Source organism: Oncorhynchus keta, chromosome 24, assembly GCF_023373465.1.
Source record: "Oncorhynchus keta strain PuntledgeMale-10-30-2019 chromosome 24, Oket_V2, whole genome shotgun sequence".
NCBI lineage: Eukaryota > Metazoa > Chordata > Actinopteri > Salmoniformes > Salmonidae > Oncorhynchus > Oncorhynchus keta.
Window position 1 is genome coordinate 25,365,921 of NC_068444.1, and position 24,204 is coordinate 25,390,124.

General features: G+C 45.4%; 1 protein-coding gene across 1 annotated transcript in view; it reads left to right on the plus strand.

Moving 5' to 3' along the window:
• tanc2b (tetratricopeptide repeat, ankyrin repeat and coiled-coil containing 2b) overlaps positions 1-24,204 on the plus strand; it is a 133,088-nt gene that overhangs the window by 70,357 nt on the left and 38,527 nt on the right. The window contains 4 exon segments of the mRNA XM_052478001.1: positions 5,307-5,423; positions 11,050-11,198; positions 17,163-17,367; positions 20,403-20,660. Of these exon segments, the coding sequence (XP_052333961.1) occupies positions 5,307-5,423; positions 11,050-11,198; positions 17,163-17,367; positions 20,403-20,660 (729 nt within the window).

Sequence of the window (24,204 nt, forward strand, 5' to 3'; positions counted from 1 at the left end):
ACATTCTCACACACACACTACACACTACCACACTACCACATTCACACACACACACTACACACTACACACTACCACATACACACTACCACATTCTCACACACACACTACACACTACCACACTACCACATTCACACACACTACCACATTCTCACACACACACTACACACTACCACACTACCACATTCTCACACACACACTACAAACTACCACACTACCACACTACACACTACCACATTCTAACACACACACTACACACTACCACACTGCCACATTCTCACACTACACATTCTCACACAATACACACTACCACATTCTCACACTACACACTACCACATTCTCACACACACACTACACACTACCACATTCTCACACACACACTACCACTCTCACACACACTACACACTACCACATTCTCACACACACACTACACACTACCACACTGCCACATTCTCACACACACACTACACACTACCACATTCTCACACGCACACTACACACTACAACACTAACACACTACTCACAGAGACTGTCTCAAATATATAGTGCACAGCTACCTGCATCCGTATATAGATATTTATTTATAAGCTTATTTGCAGAGTGGATTTGCCAACTGCCATCCGTCACTCTGCCTGGCTAGTAAGGGCCTTCCTAGCTGCCACGCGGAGCCTGTACTGCTGTACTGTAGTAGAGCTGCAGTCCCAGGAACTACACTGCTGCTAGTGTAGGTTTCCCACACTGTATATTTTTTTTGCTAGTATCTGGTTAACCTCAATGTCGACTCAATGTGCGTGTTTGTGCGTATTTCAAGTTTTATTAGTCGTATATACAGGATACACATGGTATACACCGTCCAATGAATTGCTTGCTTGAAGGTTCCTTCTGGACAATGCAACAACAATAAGAAATAATAAAAGATAAGAATACGAACAAAAGATCAATGACTCAGTAGAATAGAATAAACATTTTAGCATAATTATATTACAGGAAGGTACAATTTATTGTCCAATATTTATAGTTGTTTTGGGGAAGTTGTGATTCGGGGCAAGTGTTTAAATTGTGTAGTATTTAGCAATAATTATACGAGTCTGGGAGCAGCTGTGTGTGTGTGTGTGTGTGTGTGTGTGTGTGTGTGTGTGTGTGTGTGTGTGTGTGTGTGTGTGTGTGTGTGTGTGTGTGTGTGTGTGTGTGTGTGAGCAAACTATAGTTTTGGCAAGTCGGTTAGTACATCTACTTTGTGGTTGACACAAGTACATTTTCCAACAATTGTTTACAGACAGATTATTTCACTTATAATTCACTGTATCACAATTCCAGTTGTTCAGAAGTTTACATGCATTAAGTTGACTGTGCCTTTAACCAGCTTGGAAAATTCTAGAAAATTATGTCATGGCTGTAGAAGCTTCTGATAGGCTAATTGACATCATTTGAGTCAATTGGAGGTGTACCTGTGGATGTATTTCAAGGCCTACCTTCAAACGCAGTGCCTCTTTGCTTGACATCATGTGAAAATCAAAAGAAATCAGCCAAGATATCAGAAAAAAAATTGTAGACCACCACAAGTCTGGTTCATTCTTGAGAGCAATTTCCAAACGCCTGAAGGTACCATGTTCATCTGTACAAACAATAGTACGCAAGTATAAACACCATAGGACCACGCAGCCGGCATACCGCTCAGGAAGGAGATGCGTTCTGTCTCCTAGAGATGAACGTACTTTGGTGCGAAAAGTGCAAATCAATCCCAGAACAACAGTAAAGACCTTGTGAAGATGCTGGAGGAAACAGGTACAAAAGTATCTATATCAACAGTAAAACGAGTCCTATATCGACATAAAAAGGGCCCGTCAGAATGGCCGGTCAGCAAGGAAGAAGTCACTGCTCCAAAACCGCCATAAATTAGCCAGACTACAGTTTGCAACTGCACATGGGGACAAAGATCATACTTTTTGTAGAAATGTCCTCTGGTCTGATGAAACAAAAATATAACTGTTTGGCCATAATGACCATCATTATGTTTGGAGGAACATGGGGGAGGCTTGCAAGCCAAAGAACACCATCCAACCGTGAAGCACGGGGGTGGCAGCATCATGTTGTGGGGGTGCTTGCTTAGCTGCAGAAGGGACTGGTGCACTTCACAAAATCGACTTCCAAAGTTGTGGCAAAATGGCCAAGGACAACAAAGTCAAGGAATTGGAGTGGCCATCACAAAGCCCTGACCTCAACCCAATAGAAGATTTGTGGGCAGAACTGAAAAAGTGTGTGCGAGCAAGGAGGCCAACAAACCTGACTCAGTTCCACCAGCTCTGTCAGGAGGAATGGGCCAAAATTCACCCAACTAATTGTGGGAAGCTTGTGGAAGGCTACCCAAAATGTTTGACCCAAGTTAAACAATTTAAAGGCAATGCTACCAAATACTAATTGAGTGTATGTAAACTTCTGACCCACTGGGAATGTGACGAAAGAAATAAAATATTAAATAAATCATTCTCTATTATTATTCTGACATTTCACGTTTAAAATAAATATGTTATCTTAACTGACCTAAAACAGGGATTTTTGACTAGGATTAAATGTCAGAATTGTGAAAAACTGAGTTTAAATGTATTTGGCTAAGGTGTATGTAAACTTCCAACTTCAAATGTATCTCTTTGGGTGTGTGTGTGAGTGAGTGAGTGCATGTATGCTAAGGTGCAGAGTGTCAGTGCAGTTGGTCAGTCCAGTTCAAGTGTTCAGTAGTCTGATGGTATCAGACTTCATGCTCCGATACTGTCTGCCAGTAAGGGAGAGAACAGCTTGTGGCTGGGCTGTGTGGGATCCCTGATTAGGCTGCAGGCCTTCATATCGAGTAGATGTCCTGAATGGGTGGGAACACGGCCCTAGTGATGTACTGGGCTGTCATCACCACCCGCTGGAGGGCCTTGCGGTCATGGACGGAGCAATTCCCATACCAGGCCATGATGCAACCGGTCTGGACACTTTCGATGATGCAGAGGTAGTATTTGGGGAGGACCTGGGGCGGCATGCTGAATTTCTTCAGCCGCGTTAGGAAGTAGAGGCACTGTTGCTCCCTCTTGACAATGGTGGTGGTGGTGTTGGTCCATGTCAAGTCCTCAGTGATCTGGACACTGAGGAACTTAAAACTACTGTGTGTGTGTGTGGTATGTGTATCTCTTACCCAATGCTGAGTCATTAATTGCTCTAAACACTACCCTACATGCAGGACTGTTCTCAATAGTATAGTACTGTATATCATGGTGCTGGTGGGGCGTCTCTGTGAGTGAGTCCTCTCCCACTCCTGTCCTGGCTGTGACTCAGTAGGGCTTCTTGTCACTGTGGCCTCTGTGCTGCCTGGCTCTGTGCTGCCTGGCCCTGTGCTGCCTGGCTCTGTGCTGCTTGGCTCTATTACTTCCTCCGTTCTGCTGGTTGAACTGAGTCGTGTTAGTAAACGTCCTCTTCCATACTGTACTGTACACAGTGGCATTCAGTAGACTGGTATACTGTATCTTGTATCACTCCTCAGCCCTCTGTGTTCTCCTGATTTGAACCCTGAGCCAACTCAACAGTGCTGAGTTGTTCTTGCTGTACTCCAGTTGTTGTGAGGCATCGTCAGAGGGGCAGATGTTTCAACCGCCTCTTGACATGTAGCTTGGCCCAGTTGGGGCATATTCTCTGTCTGTATGTATACTACAGACAGTAGCTTCATCCTATAATGACAGAGAAAAGGGTGAACAGTCACAGTATCTTAAGGGCATGCCATATAGTTATATTTTCCTAAATGTTTCTGTTGAACCAAGTCTTCAGTATTGGGTAATAGACAGACAATGTGATAAGCTAGGTATATGTGGCTGAGAATGGTGGAGTTATTTTGCATAATTGTCCAACACCAGCCATTTAGGGGAGTGAGAACCCACACTCAGTGGAGCGAGAGAAAAGCTGCTTAGAATATGTCATGGGATTCCAGCTAAGCTAGCCTATTAAATTAACACCTGTTTAGAATGGGGATCAGATTTCTCTTGAACTGCATTGTCTTACGTCAGATGGCGTCTCTCAACCGAACTGTTCAGTTCGTCATACATTTGTGTAACAGATAGACATCTCTGTAGTGGTTATCCTATGACGTGTACATCCCTGGCTAGCGTAACATTGCATCATAACATTGCTGGCGCGGCACATGGGGATGTGTGAAACTTCCTCCTCAGCCTAAAGTGTCCCGTTTGTGTCGCCTCATTAGCTAGCTTTTGAGGTGGCGTGATCGGGTAAGACGCTTGAGGAGGACGTGTGTTTGTGAGGCAGAGGTTCTGCGTTTGCGGCAGGTATGGGCCGAATCGGGAGGAATTGGTTCTCGCTAAGCAAGCAGCGGGACGTCCTTTACACTGGCATAACATTCAAGTTCAGAATGTGTCGCCATTACATCCGTCTATAAAACTGATCCAGTGTACACCTCACTTGAGGAAGTCCGCTGTTATTCCATTATTTTCTGTTGTATTTTATTCTATTACATTCTATTCTATTCTGAGCCAAACAGATTTGTCACATCCGCCACCCCCAAATTTGTATCATTCTAACATTCTCGACACCTTTCCTGTTGTGTGGAAGTGATCTGTTGACAGGTTGGCTGTCGGAGTCGGGTGTGAATACATTCCCAAAATGGATGTATGTCATTTGCATTCTTGCTGTGATTGCGTCACCAGGCATGCTGACAGACATTTGCATTTGTCAGTGCTGTTAAGTTGATTATTCAATTGAAGTCTATGAGGATGTTTGACATTCTGTTCTATGTTATACTGTAAGTATCATCTTTACCTCCCGATAGTTTTCAATGCCCAAGGAATGTGGTTAGTGGATTTGGTATTGTAATGTATAGGACTAATGTATAAGAAGTGTTGGCTTGGTGTTCTGTATACTATATGACACTGTAACAATCCTGTTTCTCTTGAGCTAAAGTTGTACCTGTGACCAAACTGAAATGAGCGACTTCGATATGCTTTGCTGCGTGTTAGTCATTTCAATGTGCCGACGCAATCTCATAAGCTCTCTCTGTCTGTCTCCCCCTCTCTCTTCTATCACCGTCTGTCTCCCCCTCTCTCTTTTCTATAATTTGGTTGTTCTGTGTCACTGTGTGTGTGTGTGTGTGTGTGTGTGTGTGTGTGTGTGTGTGTGTTGTCTCCTTCTATATATATATATGTGTGTGTGTGTGTGTGTGTGTGTGTGTGTGTGTGTGTGTGTGTGTGTGTGTGTGTGTGTGTGTGTGTGTGTGTGTGTGTGTGTGTGTGTGTGTGTGTGTGTGTGTGTGTGCATTCTGCTCCCAGCCCCCCTGCGGAAAGCAAAATTTGTGGAGAGCCCTCGCATTCCACAATCAGAGCTTGGCTCCCCTACACACACCTCCTGCACTGCCAAGAACCACGGCCTGGATACATACTGTCCCGGTAAGTCTGCTCTGCTCCTCAAGTCCCCACAGCTATGGCCTTGTTTGTTTTTCAATGTTTTTACTTTGGTATGTTTTATAGTACTGTCTGTCCATCTGTCCATCTCTGTGTCTGTGTCTGTCCGTCAGTCCGTCTATCTGCATGTGAGTGAGTGCAGATTGAATGTGTGTGTCAGAGATAAGCAGTGTTCGGTTCTGTCTTTCACTGCATATTTTACAGGCACTGCACATCGCTAAGGTTATTAGTTGAATTGCTTTCCTGACGCTCCCCCGTTCAGCCTTTCTAGTTCGCTGACACTATTTAATCCTCTCCCTCGCTTCCTCTCTCTTTACCTCTCCCTACGTCTACCACTCCCCCTCGTGCCCTCTCTACCTCTCTCCCTCGCTCCTCTCCCACACCTCATCTTTGGTTTCTGTTTAGATCACAGCGGACCTTTTCCTCTGTAGCCCTGCAGAGAGTCCAGTTCCCTCTCTCCATCCCTCCCCAATCCATCCCTCCATCCCCCTCTTTCCCACCACGGGAGGAGAACATCAACTTGGGTCAATCAAGGATAGAGCAAATAATTTCAAATGTTTTTTTTTTTCTGTATCGATTTTTTCATCTTTCCTGCAATCTGGTCTCTAAGTGCAGTCATTGAGAATAGCGCCATATGGCTTGGTAGTAGCTCCTGACATTTGTGTTGGGATACAATCTGCCTATATGGATTTGACTCAGATGAACACTAATCAATGGATGAAGACGTGAAGAGAAGTTCGATAGTCATCTCAATATGACAAACACAACACTTCACACCGTCTCCATCTGCCAGGATCTCCAAAACCTTCGCTCTATGCGTGTGTTAAGTATATTCTGATATCTGCACTCTAATGTTGTAGTGAAGAGCTTGATGTTGCGTTGAATCTGCGACATAATCTGTATCAACAAGAAAAGCCTGTCTGGTAGTAGTCAGTTAAATGTGATGAAGGCATGCTGTTAGTACTGTGTGAGAGTAGTATGGAATGATTTGAACAGGAATTCTGCTCAGTAGGGAAAAACCAAGAAAAGATGAGCTTTGGCCTCCCACATGGAACGAATGGCAGACACGTTAGCTTTTATCAAGAGGTCTTAGGGAACGTGTAACAGCCTGATTATGAGTTTAACATCTGATCTTAGGACAGAATACCAGACCATAGTTCCCACTCTGCCTTGTGTGTGTGTGGACGACCAATCGGCATAGCCTCCACTGTTCTTTTACTGTACAGTGTACAACCCATTCTACTGTACCGTATGTGAACAAGTCCTCTTTAATGGCAGTAGCCATTGAGATCCGATTACATCATTCTAATTCCTAATTCTATGGCAGTAGCCATTGAGATCCGATTAAATCATTCTAATTCCTAATTCTATGGTAGTAGCCATGTAACAGTATTCCAGCGGCCCTCCTCTGCTGTGGCAACTGGTGGTAAGTGTAGATGTGTGGGGAATGCGGGGGCTTACTTGGCTTAACCCTCCTGTCTCACCTCACCTGTAACCCCTGATCTGCTGTGGTATGGGGATACGGGGCTGGGGCTCCCATGCCTGCTCCACACATGGACACTCTTTCCTCCTTCGGCACGAGACAGGCAGATCCAAAAATCAAGTCAAATTGTATTTGTCACATGCTTCGTAAACAACAGTTGTAGACTAAGAGTGAAATGCTTACTTATGGGCCCTTCCCAACAATGCAGAGAGAAAAATAATTACACAAGGAATCAATACACAATGAGTAGTGATAACTTGGCTATATTCATGGGGCACCAGGGCTGGAGTCAATTCCATTTAAATTCCAGTCAATTCAGAAAGTAAACCAAATTCCAATGACACATTTTCCTAATTGAAAAGCATTGAGGATGATTGCCATTGGAATTTCAATGTACTTCCTGAATTGACTGGAATTGACCCTGACCAGTACTGAGTTGATGTGCAGGGGTATGAGGTCATTTAGGTAGACATATACAGTGTATTTGGAAAGTATTCAGACCCCTTTTTCCACATTACAGCCTTATTATAAAATTGATTAAAATGTGTTTCCTCCTCATCAGTCTACACACAATATCCCCTTATGACAAAGCAAAAACAGGGTTTTAGACATTAAAAAGTATTCAGACCCTTTACTCAGTACCTTGTTCAACCTTGTTGAAGCACCATTGGCAGCGATTACAGCCTCGAGGCTTCTTGGGTATGACGCTACAAGCTTGGCACACCTGTATTTGGAGAGTTTCTCCCATTCTTCTCTGCAGATCGTCTCCTCTGTCAGGTTGGATGGGGAGCGTCGCTGCACAGCTATTTTCAGGGCCTCTCCAGAGATGTTAGATCCGATTCAAGTCCGGGCTCTGGCTGGGCCACACAAGGACATTCAGAGACTTGTCCCGAAGCCACTCCTGCGTTGTTTTGGCTGTGTGCTTAGGGTTGTTGTCCTGTTGGAAGGTGAACCTTCGCACCAGTCTGAGGTACTGAGTGCTCTGGAGCAGGTTTTCATCAAGGATGCTGAAAAACGTCCCCACAGCATAATGCTTCCACCACCATGCTTCACCGTAGAGATGGTTCCAGGTTCCCTCCAGATGTGATGCTTGGCATTCTGGACAAAGAGTTGTTGTTGTTTCTCATGGTCTGAGAGTCCTTTAGGTGCCTTTTGACAAACTCCAAGCGGGCTATCATGTGCCTTTTACTGAGGAGTGGCTTCCATCTGGCCACTCTACCATAACGGCCTGATTGGTGGAGTGCTGCAGAGATGGTTGTCCTTCTGGAAGGTTCTCCCATCTCCACAAAGAAATTCTGGAGACCATTGAGTTCTTGGTCACCTCGCTGACCAAGGCCCTTCTCCCCTGATTGTTCAGTTTGGCCAGGCGTACAGCTCTAGGAAGAGTCTTGGCGGTTCCGAACTCCTTCAATTTAAGAATGATGGAGGTCATTTTTTAGTACCATCTCAAGGATGATCAATGGAAACAGGATGCACCTGAGCTCAATTTTGAGTCTCATGGCAAAGGGTCTGAATACTTATGTAAATAAGGTATTTCTGTTTTTTTTTAAATATAAATTTGCGAACATTTCTAAAAACCTGTTTTCGCTTTGTCATAATGGGTTATTGTGAGAAGGTTAATGAGGAACAGTTTCAATTTAATAATTTTTAGAACAAGGCTGTAAAGAAACAAAATGTGGAAAAAGGAAAGGGGTCTGAATACTTTCCGAATGCACTGTAGGTAGTAGGGGTGAAGTGACTGGACAACAGGATATATAATAAACAGTAGCAGCTTATGTGATGAGTCAAAAGAGTTAGTGCAAAAGGGGGTATTTGCAGAAAGTCTGAGTAGTTATTTGGTTAACTATATAGCAATCTTATGGCTTGGGGTAGAAGCTGTTCAGGGTCCTGATGGTTCCAGGCTAGTTGCACTGGTACCGTAGCGGAGAGAACAGTATATATCTTGGGTGGATGGAGTCTTTTGACATATTTTAGGGCCTTCCTCTGACACTGCCTGGTATAGAGGTCCTGGATGGCAGGGAGCTCGGCCCCAGTGATGCACTGGGCCATACGGACTACCCTCTGTATCGCCTTGCGGTCAGATGCCAGCAGTTGCCATACCAAGCGGTGATGCAGCCAGTCAAGATGCTCTCAATGTCGCAGCTGTATAACTTTTTGAGGATCTGATGGCCCATACCAAACCTTTTCAGCCTCCTGGGCGGGAAGAGGCATTGTCGTGCTTTCTTCACGACTGTGTTGGTGTGGTGGACCACGTTAATTCCGTGGACGGCCGGGGGAGAAACCGATGCGTCTGGCCGTCTGCACAGGAACACATTCCTCCTCGCTGCCCGCCACGCCGCCAGATAGTTCCCATGGCAACCATCTGTCTCTCTCCAGGAATCTGAGCGAAGGGGACTAAGAGAGGGAGAGGGGGCAAACACACAAGCGCTCGCTATATATTCAAATTCTGTAGGAGGAGGGTAGACTGATTGATGTCTTGCAGACAAGGAGGAATGCTTGGAGTTCCATTGAGGGCTAAGGGCAAGTTTGTAAGGACCACTTTACTGTGTCTGAGTTCTGAGGGTCGTATAATGTGTAGGGTGATTACTGCAGTCGCCTGTGTGTGCATTGTTGTTTATGTCGAATGCATGAATTACATAGTAAACACCATCCCAATGGCACCCTTTCACCTTGGTCTCTAATGGTCTAAACCTCTCAGGTTTGTTTACCTGTCGGACTGGTCTGACCAGTCAGTCAGAGAGAGGGGAGGGATGGTAGGGAGAGAGGGTGGGAGACCTGGGTTGTATTCATTAGTGCAATTATTTAGTAATGAACACAAGTTTTTCTTATTGGACAAGTTGAGGTAGGTCCCTCCCTGTTTCAGCCCGTTTGCTTCCGTTTGGTTCCTTTTGAATACACCCAAAGAAAGCAGCTGTTATAATCTACAGTGTCTCACCACTGTTTAGTTGAACACCATCACCTTCTGTCGCCTGTCTTTCTTTGACATTCCCACGACCACATCAAACACCCATACACCACACACAGCAGAGAGAAACCAGCTCTTCAGCTGAGATTAACACGTTACCCAGCAACACCCCGCCCATAACAAAGTAGTCCACCAGCTGCAGTATCAGGTATTAGTTTAATAACAACATCCTGGTATTGTGCCCTCATGACCAGACCAGAGCAGGATCTAAAGAAATATAAACAGTAATAAGGACAGTGAAACCTCCAGCATTACTAGAAGTGTCTTCTATATTATCATCATATGATAATACTGTAGTTTCAGAGGATATTCAGTCCCTCTCCAATATAGCTGTGTACATGCCAGTAGACGGTGTGAGTAGAGTGATTCACATCTACTATTTCTCTCTCTCTCTCCCTCTATCACTCTCTCTCTCTCTCTCTCTCTCTCTCTCTCCCTCTATTGCTCTCTCTCTTAGAAACACACACACAGACACGTACACATACACACACCCTGCCCTCACACAGGTGAGGGGCGTATTCACTTACCTCATCCAAACACAACGCTGACTGTGTGGGATGGGAACAGTTGTGTGTGGAGGAATCTTTACAGGCATGTCATGTCATGGCTAGAAGGAGTTGGCTGTCTCAACGCCAGTGTGTCCAGTTCAGTCTCAATCTCAGGAGAATTTACCTCTGATGCACAGCTTTGCTCTCAGGGGTGGTTCAGGTAGAGACTGTTTCTTTTTTCTACTCTACTAGGTTTCTACTCTACTATATGCCTTCTCGCATTTGTATTCTCTTTGTGATTTTGTGATTTGTACTGAACATTTTTCAGCAGGAGAATATGTAGCTAACATGCTCAGGTGTTGCACAGTTGGGGCTTGAACAGGTTAGGAACATTTATCCAGCAGTTTGTTCCTCCGCTTCGATGTGAATCTTTTCATTTTCATGTGCTAGACTGCTCCTTCTATAGTCTATCCAAGGTGTGGTTGCCTTCCAGGTCAAGAGAGTTGGTTGACTCTGTTTTACTTGTTTTACACTCACTCACAAACACACTCCTTTTTTTCTCCACTCCCTCTCTCTTTCTCTCTCTTCCTCTTTGCCCGCCCCCTCTCTCTCTCTTTGTCACTTTCCCCCATACTCTCTCTCTCTTTCCCCCGACTCTCCTCTTTCTCTCTGAAGGGGAGTCAAGCGGGGAGCTGGGGCCCCCTCCGTCGGTGGATGAGGCAGCCAACACATTGATGACGCGCCTGGGCTTCCTGTTGGGAGACGAAACTAGTGAGGGGCCAGACGGAGAACATTATAGCATGGACGAACCAGACGACAGACAGGTGTGTGTTTGGCAATCCCACAATGCTAACCCCTCCTCTCTCTACTGCTTCCGCTCTGAGAGGAAAACCTCTCTCCCTTTTTGTGATATCTTGAGATTCCATTTGGTGTTTCTGTATTTCTGATTCAATTTAAGAAACACACATACCTGGGATGTAATACCTCCCCTTCTATCTGACAGTTTGATGAGCTCCTTGTCAAATCAAATCAAATTTTATTGGTCACATACACATGGTTAGTAGATGTTATTGTGAGTGTAGTGAAATGCTTGTGCTTCTACTTCCGACAGTGGAGCAATAGTGGAGTGGAGCCCTTGGCATATTCCCTATTTTGTTGCCTTACAACCCCCCCCAAAATACATTTTAATTTCAGGTTATATCATTTCATTTACACAACATGCCTACCACTTTGAGGATGCAAAATATTTTTTATTGTGAAACAAACAAGAAATAAAACAAAAAAAATGAAAACTTGAGCGTACTATTCACCCCTCCCCCCCACCCCTGCCCCAAAGTCAATACTTTGTAGAGCCACCTTTTGCAGCAAGTACAGCTGCCAGTCTCTTGGGGTATGTCTCTATAAACTTGGCACATCTAGCCACTGGGATTTTTGCCCATTCTTCAAGGCAAAACGGCTCCAGCTCCTTCAAGTTGGATGAGTTCCTCTGGTGTACAGCAATCTTTGAGTCATACCACAGATTCTCAATTGACTTTGACTAGGCCATTCCAAGACATTTTCTTCAATTCTGACCAGTTTCCCAGCCCCTGCTGATGAAAACCGTCCCCACAGCATGATGCTGTCACCACCATGCTTCACTGTGGGGATGAGGGACTCGGGGTGATGAGAGGTGTTGGGTTTGCTCCAGACATAGCGTTTTCCTTGATGGCCTAAAAGCTGCATTTTAGTCTCATCTGACCAGAGTACCTTCTTCCATATGTTTTGGGAGTCTCCCACATGCCTTATGACAAACAACAAATGTGTTTGATAATTTTTTTCTTTAAGCAATCTCTTTTTTCTGGCCACTCTTCCATAAAGACCAGCTCTGTGGAGTGTACTGCTTAAAGTGGTCCTATGGACAGACACTCCAATCTCTGCTGTGGAGCTTTGCAGCTCCTTCAGGGTTATCTTTGGTCTCTTTGTTGCCTCTCTGATTAATGATCTCCTTGCCTGGTCTGTGAGTGTTGGTGGGCGGCCATCTCTTGGCTGGTTTGTTGTGGTGCCATATTCTTCCATTTTTTTTATAATGGATTTAATGGTGCTCCGTGGGATGTTCAAAGTTTCAGATATTTTTTATAACCCAACCCTGATCTGTACTTCTCCACAACTTTGTCCCTGACCTGTTTGGTGGTGCCCCTTGCTCAGTGGTGTTGCAGACTCTGGGGCCTTTCAGAGCAGGTGTATTGTTTGTGCATTGCCAGTGCCAGTAATTTTCGAGCCCACTATATTTGGATGAGCGATGACTGAGTAGCATAGGCAAGATGCAATAGATAGTATAAAATACAGTATATACTGTACATATGGATGAGTAATGCAAGATATTTAAACATTGTTAAAGTGGCATTATTGAAGTGACGAGTGATCCATGTATTAAAGTGGCCAATGATTTCAAGTCTGTATTTAGGCAGCAGTCTCACTGTGTTGATGATGGCTGTTTAACAGTCTGATGGCCTTGAGATAGAAGCTATTTTCAGTCTCTCGGTCCCAGCTTTGATGCACCTTGGTGCACCTGCTGTTTCGGTTAGTTATTATTGTTTTATTTCATTGTAGAGCCCCCAGTCCTGCTCAAAATGCCTTAGATAGCTCTTTTGTCCCGCCCCCCACACATGCGGAGACATCACCTGGCTTAACTGGTGCCTCCAGAGACACAACCTCTCTAATCATCACTCAGTGCCTAGGTTTACCTCCACTGTACTCACATCCCCTTGTCTGTACATTATGCCCTAAATCTATTCTACCACTCCCAGATATCTGCTTCTTTTATTCTCTGTTCCCAACACACAAGACGACCAGTTCTTATAGCCTTTAGCCGTACCCTTATCCTACTCCTCCTCTGTTCCTCTGGTGATGTAGAGGTTAACCCAGCCCTGTTGCCCCCAGCACTACACCCATTCCCCAGGCACTCTCATTTATTGACTTTGGTAACCGTAAAAGCCTTGGTTTCATGCATGTTAACATCAGAGGCGTCCTCCCTAAGTTTGTTTTATTCAATGCTTTAGCACACTCCGCTAACCCTGATGTCCTAGCCGTGTCTGAATCCTGGCTTAGCAAGGCCACCAAAAATTCTGACATGTCCATCCATAACTACAACATTTTCCTACAAGATAGAACTGCCAAAGGGGGTGGAGTTGCAATCTACTGCAGAGAGCCTGCAGAGTTCTGGCATACTATCCAGGTCTGTGCCCAAACAGTGCAAGCTTCTACTTTTAAAAATCCACCTTTCCAGAAATAAGTCTCTCACTGTTGCCACTTGTTATAGACCCCCCTCAGCCCCCAGCTGTGCCCTGGACACCATATGTGAATTGATTGCCCCCCATCTATCTACAGAGTTCGTACTGTTAGGTGAGCTGAACTGGGATATACCATCCCACAATCTAAGAAAGATGCCCTCAATCTCACACAAATTATCAATGAACCTACCAGGTACAACCCTGAATCCATAAACATGGGTGGGTGGTTGTTGTCCTTGATGATCTTTTTGTCCTTCCTGTGACATCAGGTGCTGTAGGTGTCCTGATGTGTTGTGCAAACCGCACCACCCTCTTGTTTACAGTCTGTTAATACACATATATAAGCCAGGACACAACACATCAAAGGAATCTCACTAAATTGTCCTCCATCAAGGTATTTTACTTTTCCAGTTTTTCAGTTTCTCCACTGAGCATAAACTGTCTACCTCCCTAATAAGGTCATTATATAACAAAGTTCTTAAATTATTTATTTCTTTTGGCGTCGTTCATTAATATATTCTGCCACTTTGGTGTGCTGATATCCAGCAGGTTGACGAAGCCTAATATTTCTCTTACCACTGACTGAACCTGGGCTGCTAAGTGGCATTTGCTGCAAGAGCATTAGTGAGGTCGGGCACTGATGTTTGGCGATTAGGCCTGGCTCGCAGTTGACCAATTCACCCCAAAGGGTGTTGGAAGGGGTTGAGGTGATGGCTCTGGGCAGGCCAGTCAAGTTCTTCCACACCGATCTCGACAAACCATTTCTGTGTGGACCTCACTTTGCACGGGGACACTGTCATGCTGAAACAGGAAAGGGCCTTCCCCAAACTGTTGCCACAAAGTTGGAAGCACAGATCGTCTAGAATGTCATTGGAACTAAGGGGTCTAGTCCAAACCATGAAAAACAGCCCCAGACCTTTATTCCTCATCCACCAAACTTTACAGTTGGCACTATGCATTCGGGCAGGTAGCATTCTCCTGGCATCCGCCAAACCAAGATTTGTCCATCGGACTGCCAGATGGTGAAGCTTGATTCACCACTCCAGAGAACATGTTTCCACTGCTCCAGAGTCCGAATGGCGGCAAGCTTTACACCACTCCAGCCGATGCTTGACATTGCGCGTGGTGACGTTGCTTTCAGAGGAAGTTTGGAACTCTGTAGTGAGTGCAACCGAGGACAGACTAATTTTATGCGCTACGCCCACACAGCAAACAATTTCAAAGATTTGACTGAATAATAGTTCATACAAGGAAATCTGTCAATTGAAATAAATTCATTAGGCCTTAATCTATGGATTTCACATGACTGGGCAGGGGCGCAGCCATGGGCCTGGGAGGGCATAGGCCAACCCACTGGGCAGGGGCGCAGCCATGGGCCTGGGAGGGCATAGGCCAACCCACTGGGGAGGGCGGGAGGGAGGGAGAGGGACGGACGGCGTTAGCCGTTGCTTCAGCTAGGTGTGTTATGGACTGTATAGGTATGGGCTGACGCAGTGTGGCTAACCGATTAGACTGATAGCACATGCTGTTATGCTGTAGTGGTGGGGGTGTATAGAGAGGTATGTGAGAGAGGTTCATTCAAGTGGCTTCTCACTCTAGAGAGAAGGGCCATAGGGCTCTGGTGAAAAGTAGTGCACAATGTAGGGAATAGGGTGCCATTTGGGATGCAAACTGGTGACTCATCGTGGACTCCTGCCGTGTGCGCTCCCTCAAGTCAAATTTTCCAATATTTTCTTCACAAATATAGCCTGTCCTAAGTATCTATTTTTTTTGATCCATGAAAATACATTGAACCTCTCAAGGGCGGCAATATGAGGATATTAAAGGATACATTTCCTTTTACTGTTAAAATCAATATACGATAAACTTTCAGTTGGCCTACAGTAGGTAGGATTGTTACGGTAGCTGGGATCTCTGCAGGATTGCTAAAGCCTATTGGCTTAGGGAGGAAGGTGACCTTCTCAACCTCCAGAAAGCCGGCCATTAATTGCCTGACCCCTCTACACCCCTCTGCCTCTCCACGTATCTGCCTCAGCAAGGCAAAGATCCAAGCATCCAAGTTCAATCCAATTCTACCGTGCATTTTAAGGTCAGATGGTCAGACTAATACACAGAAGAGATGTCCCAAATGGCATCCTATTGCCTATGTAGTGCTATACATTTGAAGTAGTGTACTATATATGGAATAGGGCGCCATTTGGGATGCAAACCAGAATGCACTAGCCCAGCAGATGGAGGTTATGCTGCTTGCTGAATAGAGGTGCTGTGTGTGTTCGTTTTCTGTTAGCTTCTCACAGACTGACCCTGTAAATGTGCCGATTGACTGCTCTCTTCCAAACCCTGAGTACAGGGGACAGCTCTTACTGCGCCTGCCCAACTCATTGACTGTACAGGCCCCAACCCCCCTGGCCCCAGGAGTTGGGGGGGGGGGGCAGAGATGAGAGGGAACACGTAACAGACAGCATGCGGCCTGACTTGGCTCTCTGTCTTGTCACTACAGCTCTGACTGACTCACACTGACCAGGAAGACCAGGGGCAGTCTGACTGTTACATAGACTGGATACAAAGGGGGCTAAGCAGTTGAGGCTTGGGGTTGAGTTGAGGCTTCAGGAGGGCATATGAGGGGGAGCCATGGTCTTCTACAGTAGATCAAGTGTATATGTCATATGCACATGGTACACAGTACATTGAAATGCTTTCTTGCAGGTTCACCTCTCAACAATGCGACATAATAACAATAAGAGTAAGTAAGTTAAGCATAATAAAAATAAGAGTAAGTAAGTTAAGCATAATAACAATAAGAGTAAGTAAGTTAAGCATAATAACAATAAGAGTAAGTAAGTTAACCATAATTAAAAAATTAGCTCAATGGAATAAAAATAGAGTACAAATAGCATAAATGTAAATACAAGGAAGGAACTCCTTGTATATTTACACAGTATATTTGCACAATAAACCTGTTTTTTTAGCACTAGTCAGCTACGTGAACTGAGAGTCCTTTACCTTACAAATAATGAATGTGTGTGTGTCTGTGTGTATGTGTGTATGTGTGAGTGTGTAGCTTAGCCATGCCAGAATGCCTCTCTCCCTGTCGTGCCCTCTCATCCTAACCTGAGCTGACATCAGGGAGGGGCACGGCAGGGGGTAGTAACATTGTGACAGGTAACATCCAATGGGGGAAGGGTCAGGAACTGTGTAAAGCTCTCTCTCTCAGCAAGGCTGTGGAATCATTCTGCTGCAAGAGATCAAACGGAAGCTTCAGTACTATTGGTCCCAGATAATTATACACCTACACAGAACGCAATGGAAGACAGTAGCATGGTTTCCAGTACCAGGCTCAGTGCTTACTAGAGCCAGAGATGTTTGAAACCGAGAGACTCAACATGTGATTACTTCCTCCATTACCTTGTGGTGGTAATTTGCTCCTCTCCGATTGATGGTGGGCTCAATCGTCTTGGGTTTCTGGGGTGTGTGTGTGGGCACGGGCTTGGGCATTGACTGTGTGTATTTCTCCTCCAGGACCTGGCTGGTAACCAGAGGATCAGTCCGTGCTCCACCCTGACCAGCAGCACAGCCTCCCCCCCGGCCGGCTCCCCCTGCTCCACCCTGCCGCCCGGCGCCGATAGTGCCATGCCCGGGGGTAACCAGGGCCACAAGGACCACGCCTACGGATCTGTCACCAGCCCCACCTCCACCCTGGAGAGCCGGGACAGCGGCATCATTGGTGAGGGGGAAGGGTTGTATATACACACACACATGAACGCACACATGAAAAAATACACATACACATAGTCAGACCAATACCCCCTAATGACAAAGTGAAAACAGGATTTTCGAAATTTTGGCAATAAACTGGACCTTATTTACATACGTTTTCAGACCTTTTTCTATGAGACTCGAAATTGAGCTGAGGTGCATCCTGTTTCCATGGATCATCATTGAGATGTTTCTACAACTTGATTGGAGTCCACCTGTGGTAAATTAAATTGATTGGACATGATTTGGAATGGCACACACCTGTTTTTATACGATCCCACATTTGACAGTACATGTCAGAGCAAAAATCAAGCCAAGAGGTCGAAGGAATTGTCCGTAGAGCCCTGAAATAGGATTGTGTTGAGGCACAGATCTGGGGAAGGGTACCATCATCCTTTGCAGCATTGAAGGTCCCCAAGAACACAGTAGCCTCCATCATTCTTAAATAGAAGTAGTTAGGAACCACCAAGACTTTTGTTAGAGCTGGCCGTCCAGCCAAACTGAGCAATCGGGGGAGAAGGGCCTTGGTCAGGGAGGTGGCCAAGAACCTGATGGTCATTCTGACAGACCTCCAGAGTTCCTCTGTGGAGATGGGAGAACTTTCCAGAAGGACAAACATCTCTGCAGCACTCCACCCATCAGGGCTTTATAGTAGAGTGGCCAGACGGAAGCCAATCCTCATAAGGCACCTAAAGGACTCTGACCATGAGAAACAAGATTGTCTGGTCTAATGAAACCAAGATGTATCTATTTGACCTGAATGCCAAGTGTCTGGAGGAAACCTGGCACCATGGTGGTGGCAGCATCATGCTGTGGGGATGTTTTTCAGCTGCAGGGACTGGTAGACTAGTCAGGATCAAGAGGAAGATGAACAGAGCAAAGTACAGAGAGATCCTTGATGAAAACCTGCTCCAGAGCACTCAGGACCTCAGACCGGGGCAAGGTTCACCTTCCAACAGGACAGGATGCTCCCCATCCAATCTGACAGAGCTTGAGAGGATCAGCAGAGAAGAATGGGAGAAACTCCCCAAAAACAGGTGTGCCAAGCTTGTAGCATCATACCCAAGATGACTCGAGGATGTAATCGCTGCCAAAGGTGCTTCAACAAAGTACTGAGTAAATGGTCTGACTACTCATCTAAATGTGTTATTTCAGTTTTTTTTACATTTGCAAACATTTCAAAAAATATGTTTTTGCCTTGTCATTAGGGGTATTGTGTATAGATGAGAAAAAAATACAATTGAATCCATTTTAGAAAAGGCTGTAACGTAACACAATGTGGAAAAAGTCAAGGGGTCTGAATACCTTCCGAATGCACTGTACAGTCGTGGCCAAAGGTTTTGAGAATGACACAAATATTAATTTCCACAAAGTTTGCTGCTTCAGTGTCTTTAGATATTTTTGCCAGATGTTACTATGAAATACTGGAGTATAATTACAAGCATTTCATACGTGTCAAAGGCTTTTATTGACAATTACATGAAGTTGATGCAAAAAGTCAATATTTGCAGTGTTGACCCTTTTTTTTTCAAGACCGTTGCAATCCGCCCTGGCATGCTGTCAATTAACTTCTGGACCACATCCTGACTGATGGCAGCCCATTCTTCCATAATCAATGCTTGGAGTTTGTCATAATTTGTGGGTTTTTGTTTGTCCACCCGCCTCTTGAGGATTGACCACAAGTTCTCAATGGGATTAAGGTCTGGCGAGTTTCCTGGCCATGGACCCAAAAAATCAATGTTTTGTTCCCCGAGCCACTTAGTTATCACTTTTGACCTTATGGCAAGGGGCTCCATCATGCTGGAAAAGGCATTGTTTGTCACCAAACTGTTCCTGGATGGTTGGTAGAAGTTGCTCTCGGAGGATGTGTTGGTACCATTCTTTATTCATGGCTGTGTTAGGCAAAATTGTGAGTGAGCCCACTCCCTTGGCTGAGAAGCAACCACACTCATGAATGGTCTCAGGATGCTTTACTGTTGGCATGACACAGGACTGATGGTAGCGAATAATAATAGAATAATTTTGCACACCCAATTTTTCAGTTTTTGATTTGTTAAAAAAGTTTGAAATATCCAATAAATGTCGTTCCACTTCATGATTGTGTCCCACTTATTGTTGATTCTTCACAAAAAAATACAGTTTTATATCTTTATGTTTGAAGCCTGAAATGTGGCAAAAGGTCGCAAAGTTCAAGGGGGCCGAATACTTTTGCAAGGCACTGTAGATGCACTCACACCTGGCTGCTGCCATTCCTGAGCAAGCTCTGTACTGGTGGTGCCCCGATCCCGCAGCTGAATCAGCTTTAGGAGACGGTCCTGGCCCTTGCTGAACTTTCTTGGGCGTCCTGAAGCCGCCTTCACAACAATTGAAACGCTCTCCTTGAAGTTCTTGATGATGCGATAAATGGTTGATTTAAGTGCAATCTTACTGGTAGCAATATCGTTGCCTGTGAAGCCCTTTTTGTGCAAAGCAATGATGACGGCACGTGTTTCCTTGCAGGTAACCATGGTTGACAGAGGACGAACAATGATTCCAAGCACCACCCTCCTTTTGAAGCTTCCAGTCTGTTATTTGAACTCGATCAGCATGACAGAGTGATCTCCAGCCTTGTCCTCGTCAACACTCACACCTGTGTTAACGAGAGAATCACTGACATGATGTCAGCTGGTCCTTTTTTGGCAGGGCTGAAATGCAGTGGAAATGTTTTTTGGGGGATTCATTTCATTTGCATGGCAAAGAGGGACTTTGCAATTAAATGCAATTCATCTGATCACTCTTCATAACATTCTGGAGTATATGCAAATTGCCATCATACAAACTGAGGCAGCAGACTTTGTGAAAATTTATATTTGTGTAATTCTCAAAACTTTTGGCCACGACTGTATATGATTGGTTGTGACTTTGGCTCATCAAGCATGGTCATAGCAGAGTCAACCCCTCCTTCCTTACACTCTGACCCCTGACCCCTCTCCTCTACTCCCGTTGTTCCTTGCTTCCTTCCAGCCACCCTGACCAGCTACTCGGAGAACGCTGAGCGGGGGGGTAAATACGGGGAGGGGGGTTTCTCGCGTGGCAGTAACCTGAAGCTGTGGCAGAGCCAGAAGTCTGGCACCGACTCGTTCCTGTACCGTGTGGATGAGAACATGGCCGCCTCAACCTACAGCCTCAACAAGATCCCTGAGAGACACCTAGACAGCATGTCCTCCCACTCCGCTCACTCGATCCCTTTGTACCTCATGCCTCGCCCTAACTCCGTCGCAGGTGAGTCCCACCCTCTTCCTCGCTCTTCCTGCTTGGTCTGTTCCTACTGTACACATCTATATCCTAACCTTTGACCTTTGACGTTGACCTACGGCTTAACCTTGACTGCGTCCTTATGCAGTGTCCTTCCTTCCCCTTTTTATCTAAAAGGTGCAAGATAATGTTGACAGCCTCATTCTCAGTATTGAGCTCTATTGTTTGCTTCCAGGAAAATATATATATATTTTGCACATTCTGTCAATTGTATCTGAATGTTGAGGGGAAGGTTACATAGAAAATGTATGTTTGTCTAGTTATGACACTTATAGCATGCCTCAAATAGCTTATTCCCCAAAGTATGGCTAAATTAGTCTTAAAATGTGAAGTTACATAACAGGCTGCCATTCCTGATGGATCATATTGTATTATTGTCCTGCTATTCAGAGCCGAGACATTCATTGGAGATGAGCTGTATTACTGAGCCTTCCCTTCAGACGTTACAGTGTTGCGAAGATGTAGTGGGGTTCCGACAATGTCAATACTAACATACCGCTCAGAATGAACTCCCAGTGTATTGTTTCATTCTTAGTAGTGTGCCAGAGTAGATAATGGAACAGTTTCACTAAAAGGAGTAATATAACTCACACATATCGGTTCTGACCTGCTCTCTATGTCAGCCATGTTCTAATAGCTAACTGTCTGTCTGACAGCCAGGTAGTGGGTGTACAGACAGTGGTTTAGAGAGAATGAGCTTCAATCTATTCTCCTGCTTCAATAATGAGTCCTTGAAAAAGGACAGAGCAGGCAGGAGGAGTGGGCTCGAGAGCTGCTCGAGAAGTAACATGAGATGAGGTGAGAGCGACAGCGAGGGAGGGAGAGGAGCGAAAGAGAACATGATGATTTATTTTATCCAGGCCTACAGTAGAATGAACCTTGTGAGTGGTGGAATGGGACTGAGAAGGAGGAGAGAAGTGGATGTATTAGGAGGTAGGGAAAGAGGGAGAGCTATCTCCTCCACCAAGGGGAAGAAGAGCGAGGGATGGAAGAAAGGAGGGAGGAGAGGAGGCCGTGGATTGGCTGGTCTCCCACGGCAGAGGAACATCAGAGCTTCGGGCATTAACCGTTTCTATCCCCCTGAGTCACTGAGAGGGAGAGAGACACTGCTTTGAAGTGCAGGAGGAGAGAACTAGCTGAGACCGTGGAGTGAGAGGAAAGGGAGGCTGCAGAGGTGGAAAATGAGGAGAGGGGGATACTTTATTACCTAATGAGAGAGAAGCTTGTTGGGAGAGTGTGAGAGGGATGGAGGGAGGCGAAGGATGGAGAGAAAAGAGAGAGGGTGAAGGAGGGAGGAAATATATAATGTTAAAGGAGGATATCTTTTCTGTCTCGTTCACAGTCATCTCAGTAGTATTTTAAGTGGAATAGAACAGAAATGAATAGAAACCTCTCATTGAAAAATTTACATTTTCCTCAAAACTCTTTGGTCTTGAAGACCAGACTAATAAAACATAGTCAGTAACCCATCAGGTTTTGCACCATGCCATTCTTCAGAATTTTCACCTCTGTACATATTAATAATGTAGGGTGTGTCCAAAATGGAGCCGTATGGGCCCTGGTCAAAATGAGTGCACTTAATAGCAATAGGGTCCAATTTGGTATGCAACCTGTATTGTAGAAATATTACACTAGAAATGTCAATACATCTATTTCCCCTTGGAGAGGGAGATTGGGCGGCATCACATTTTACAGGAGACAATAGCATTTAGTTCATTTCTGAAATGTGTTGTGGGATAACTGGCTGGACTGTTGGGATACCAGGCCTACTGCCTAACCTGGATGTATATCAGAGAGCAGTAATGTTCCTGGACATGTGCTTTATAACTGGGTTGTTAAAGCAGGAACATGCGCATTCACGCACACAGATGGGTGAGGTCTCCACCATGCTATTCAGCGCCAGGAGTCATTTCATCATGATGTCTCTCTCTCTCTCACTCTCACTCTCTCACTAACACTTTTCCCCCTCCATTTCCACTGAGCACGCTAGTTGTGCTATCTTAGCTGCATTGGCACAGACACTGCATTGCTGATAGATAGTGAATTCAACTCTCAACTCAGTCCTCCTCAGATTAAAACCGAGTTGAAGAAAGGGAAAGGGAGAATTTGAATTTAGCTCCTGACCTTATTCCCAAGCCCAAACATTATCTTTGACCTTTTGTCTTAGTTTAGTGGTAACCTGTACCCAGATATGTTTGTGCTGTCTTGCCAACTCCTATGGTCATTGTCATGCCAAACATGTAGGCCATACATCACAAACTGACCAGGCTAGCGTAGTGGTAGTAGGAGTGGCGTTTCTTATCTGAACAAACCAGTCTGTGTCCCAATTGACACCCGATTTCCTATTTAGTGCAATAGTTTTTTCTTTTCTTTACCAGGGCCCATAGGGCTCTGATCAAAAGTAGTGCACTATATAGGGAATAGGGTGCAGTTTGGGACTTACATCACCCAGTTCCATGACCATGGCCACCCCCATTCCAGTAACGTCCAGGGCCAAGCCCCCAGCATTCCCAGCTGCTGTCCTCCCTCCATTTTGGGAAAGCTGTGCTGTGAGCTTCATCATTGGTTGACTCCATTGCTGGTTTGCTGTAGTGACTCACTGCAATCAACAACACAGACACACATGCTACTGGAGCATTAACACTAAGCTGGTGATGCACACAAGCTGCTGGGAGGTGAACCCTCTGAGACGGACAGAGGAGGAAGAGACCAGTGTTAATGATCAGACTGATCTGATCCCAGCATACCTCACTAGATCTCTCCCCATGGATTATATTGTACTTCCAACCTGGGTGCAGTTTGCCTGGATAGATGCTACTGACGAGTTAGGGCTGATCTGAGAGGGAGTCAATAGGAAGTCATGCTCGACCCCCTTCCTCTCCTTCCTCACTCCATGATGCAGCTGTGGATCTATTCAGGTAGAGTTCCAAAGAAGACAGTGCCTCAAGGTGTGATTGACTGTTTGACCTCCATGCTCTGAGAGTAGTGAATCTCTCTTTTCTCTCTCTCTCTCTCTCTCTCTCTCTCTCTCTCTCTCTCTCTCTCTCTCTCTCTCTCTCGCTCTCGCTCTCTCAAAGCTGTGGTCTGACATTGCTGTAGACATACCTTATAACTGATAGTTCACTTAGTCATACATATGTCCTCCTCTGACTCTGACTGGCTTTGAGGCTGCAGCTCCCACTGATGTGGTGGCGGGTTGAGGGAATTGACCCGCCCCCCCTCACACACACACACCAGCCTCTGTAATCTCATTGAAAATGCAGTGGCCCCCAGAGTAGAGCTGGTCTGCAGACACAGCATGGTGTGAGCAAGCAGCAGTGTCAGTGTGAAGGATTTTTCTCCATGAATAAGACATTTGTCTGCAGAGTTAATTAATCCACAGGGTCTAGGTGGCATCTGCCTCCTCTCACAAGCCCATGGAACAGCCGTTCAGAGGGGGGTGGGGGACAGGTCCATGTAACAGCCATATTGCATCCCTCCCTCCTGCCTTCCTCTCTAAACTTTACTGTGA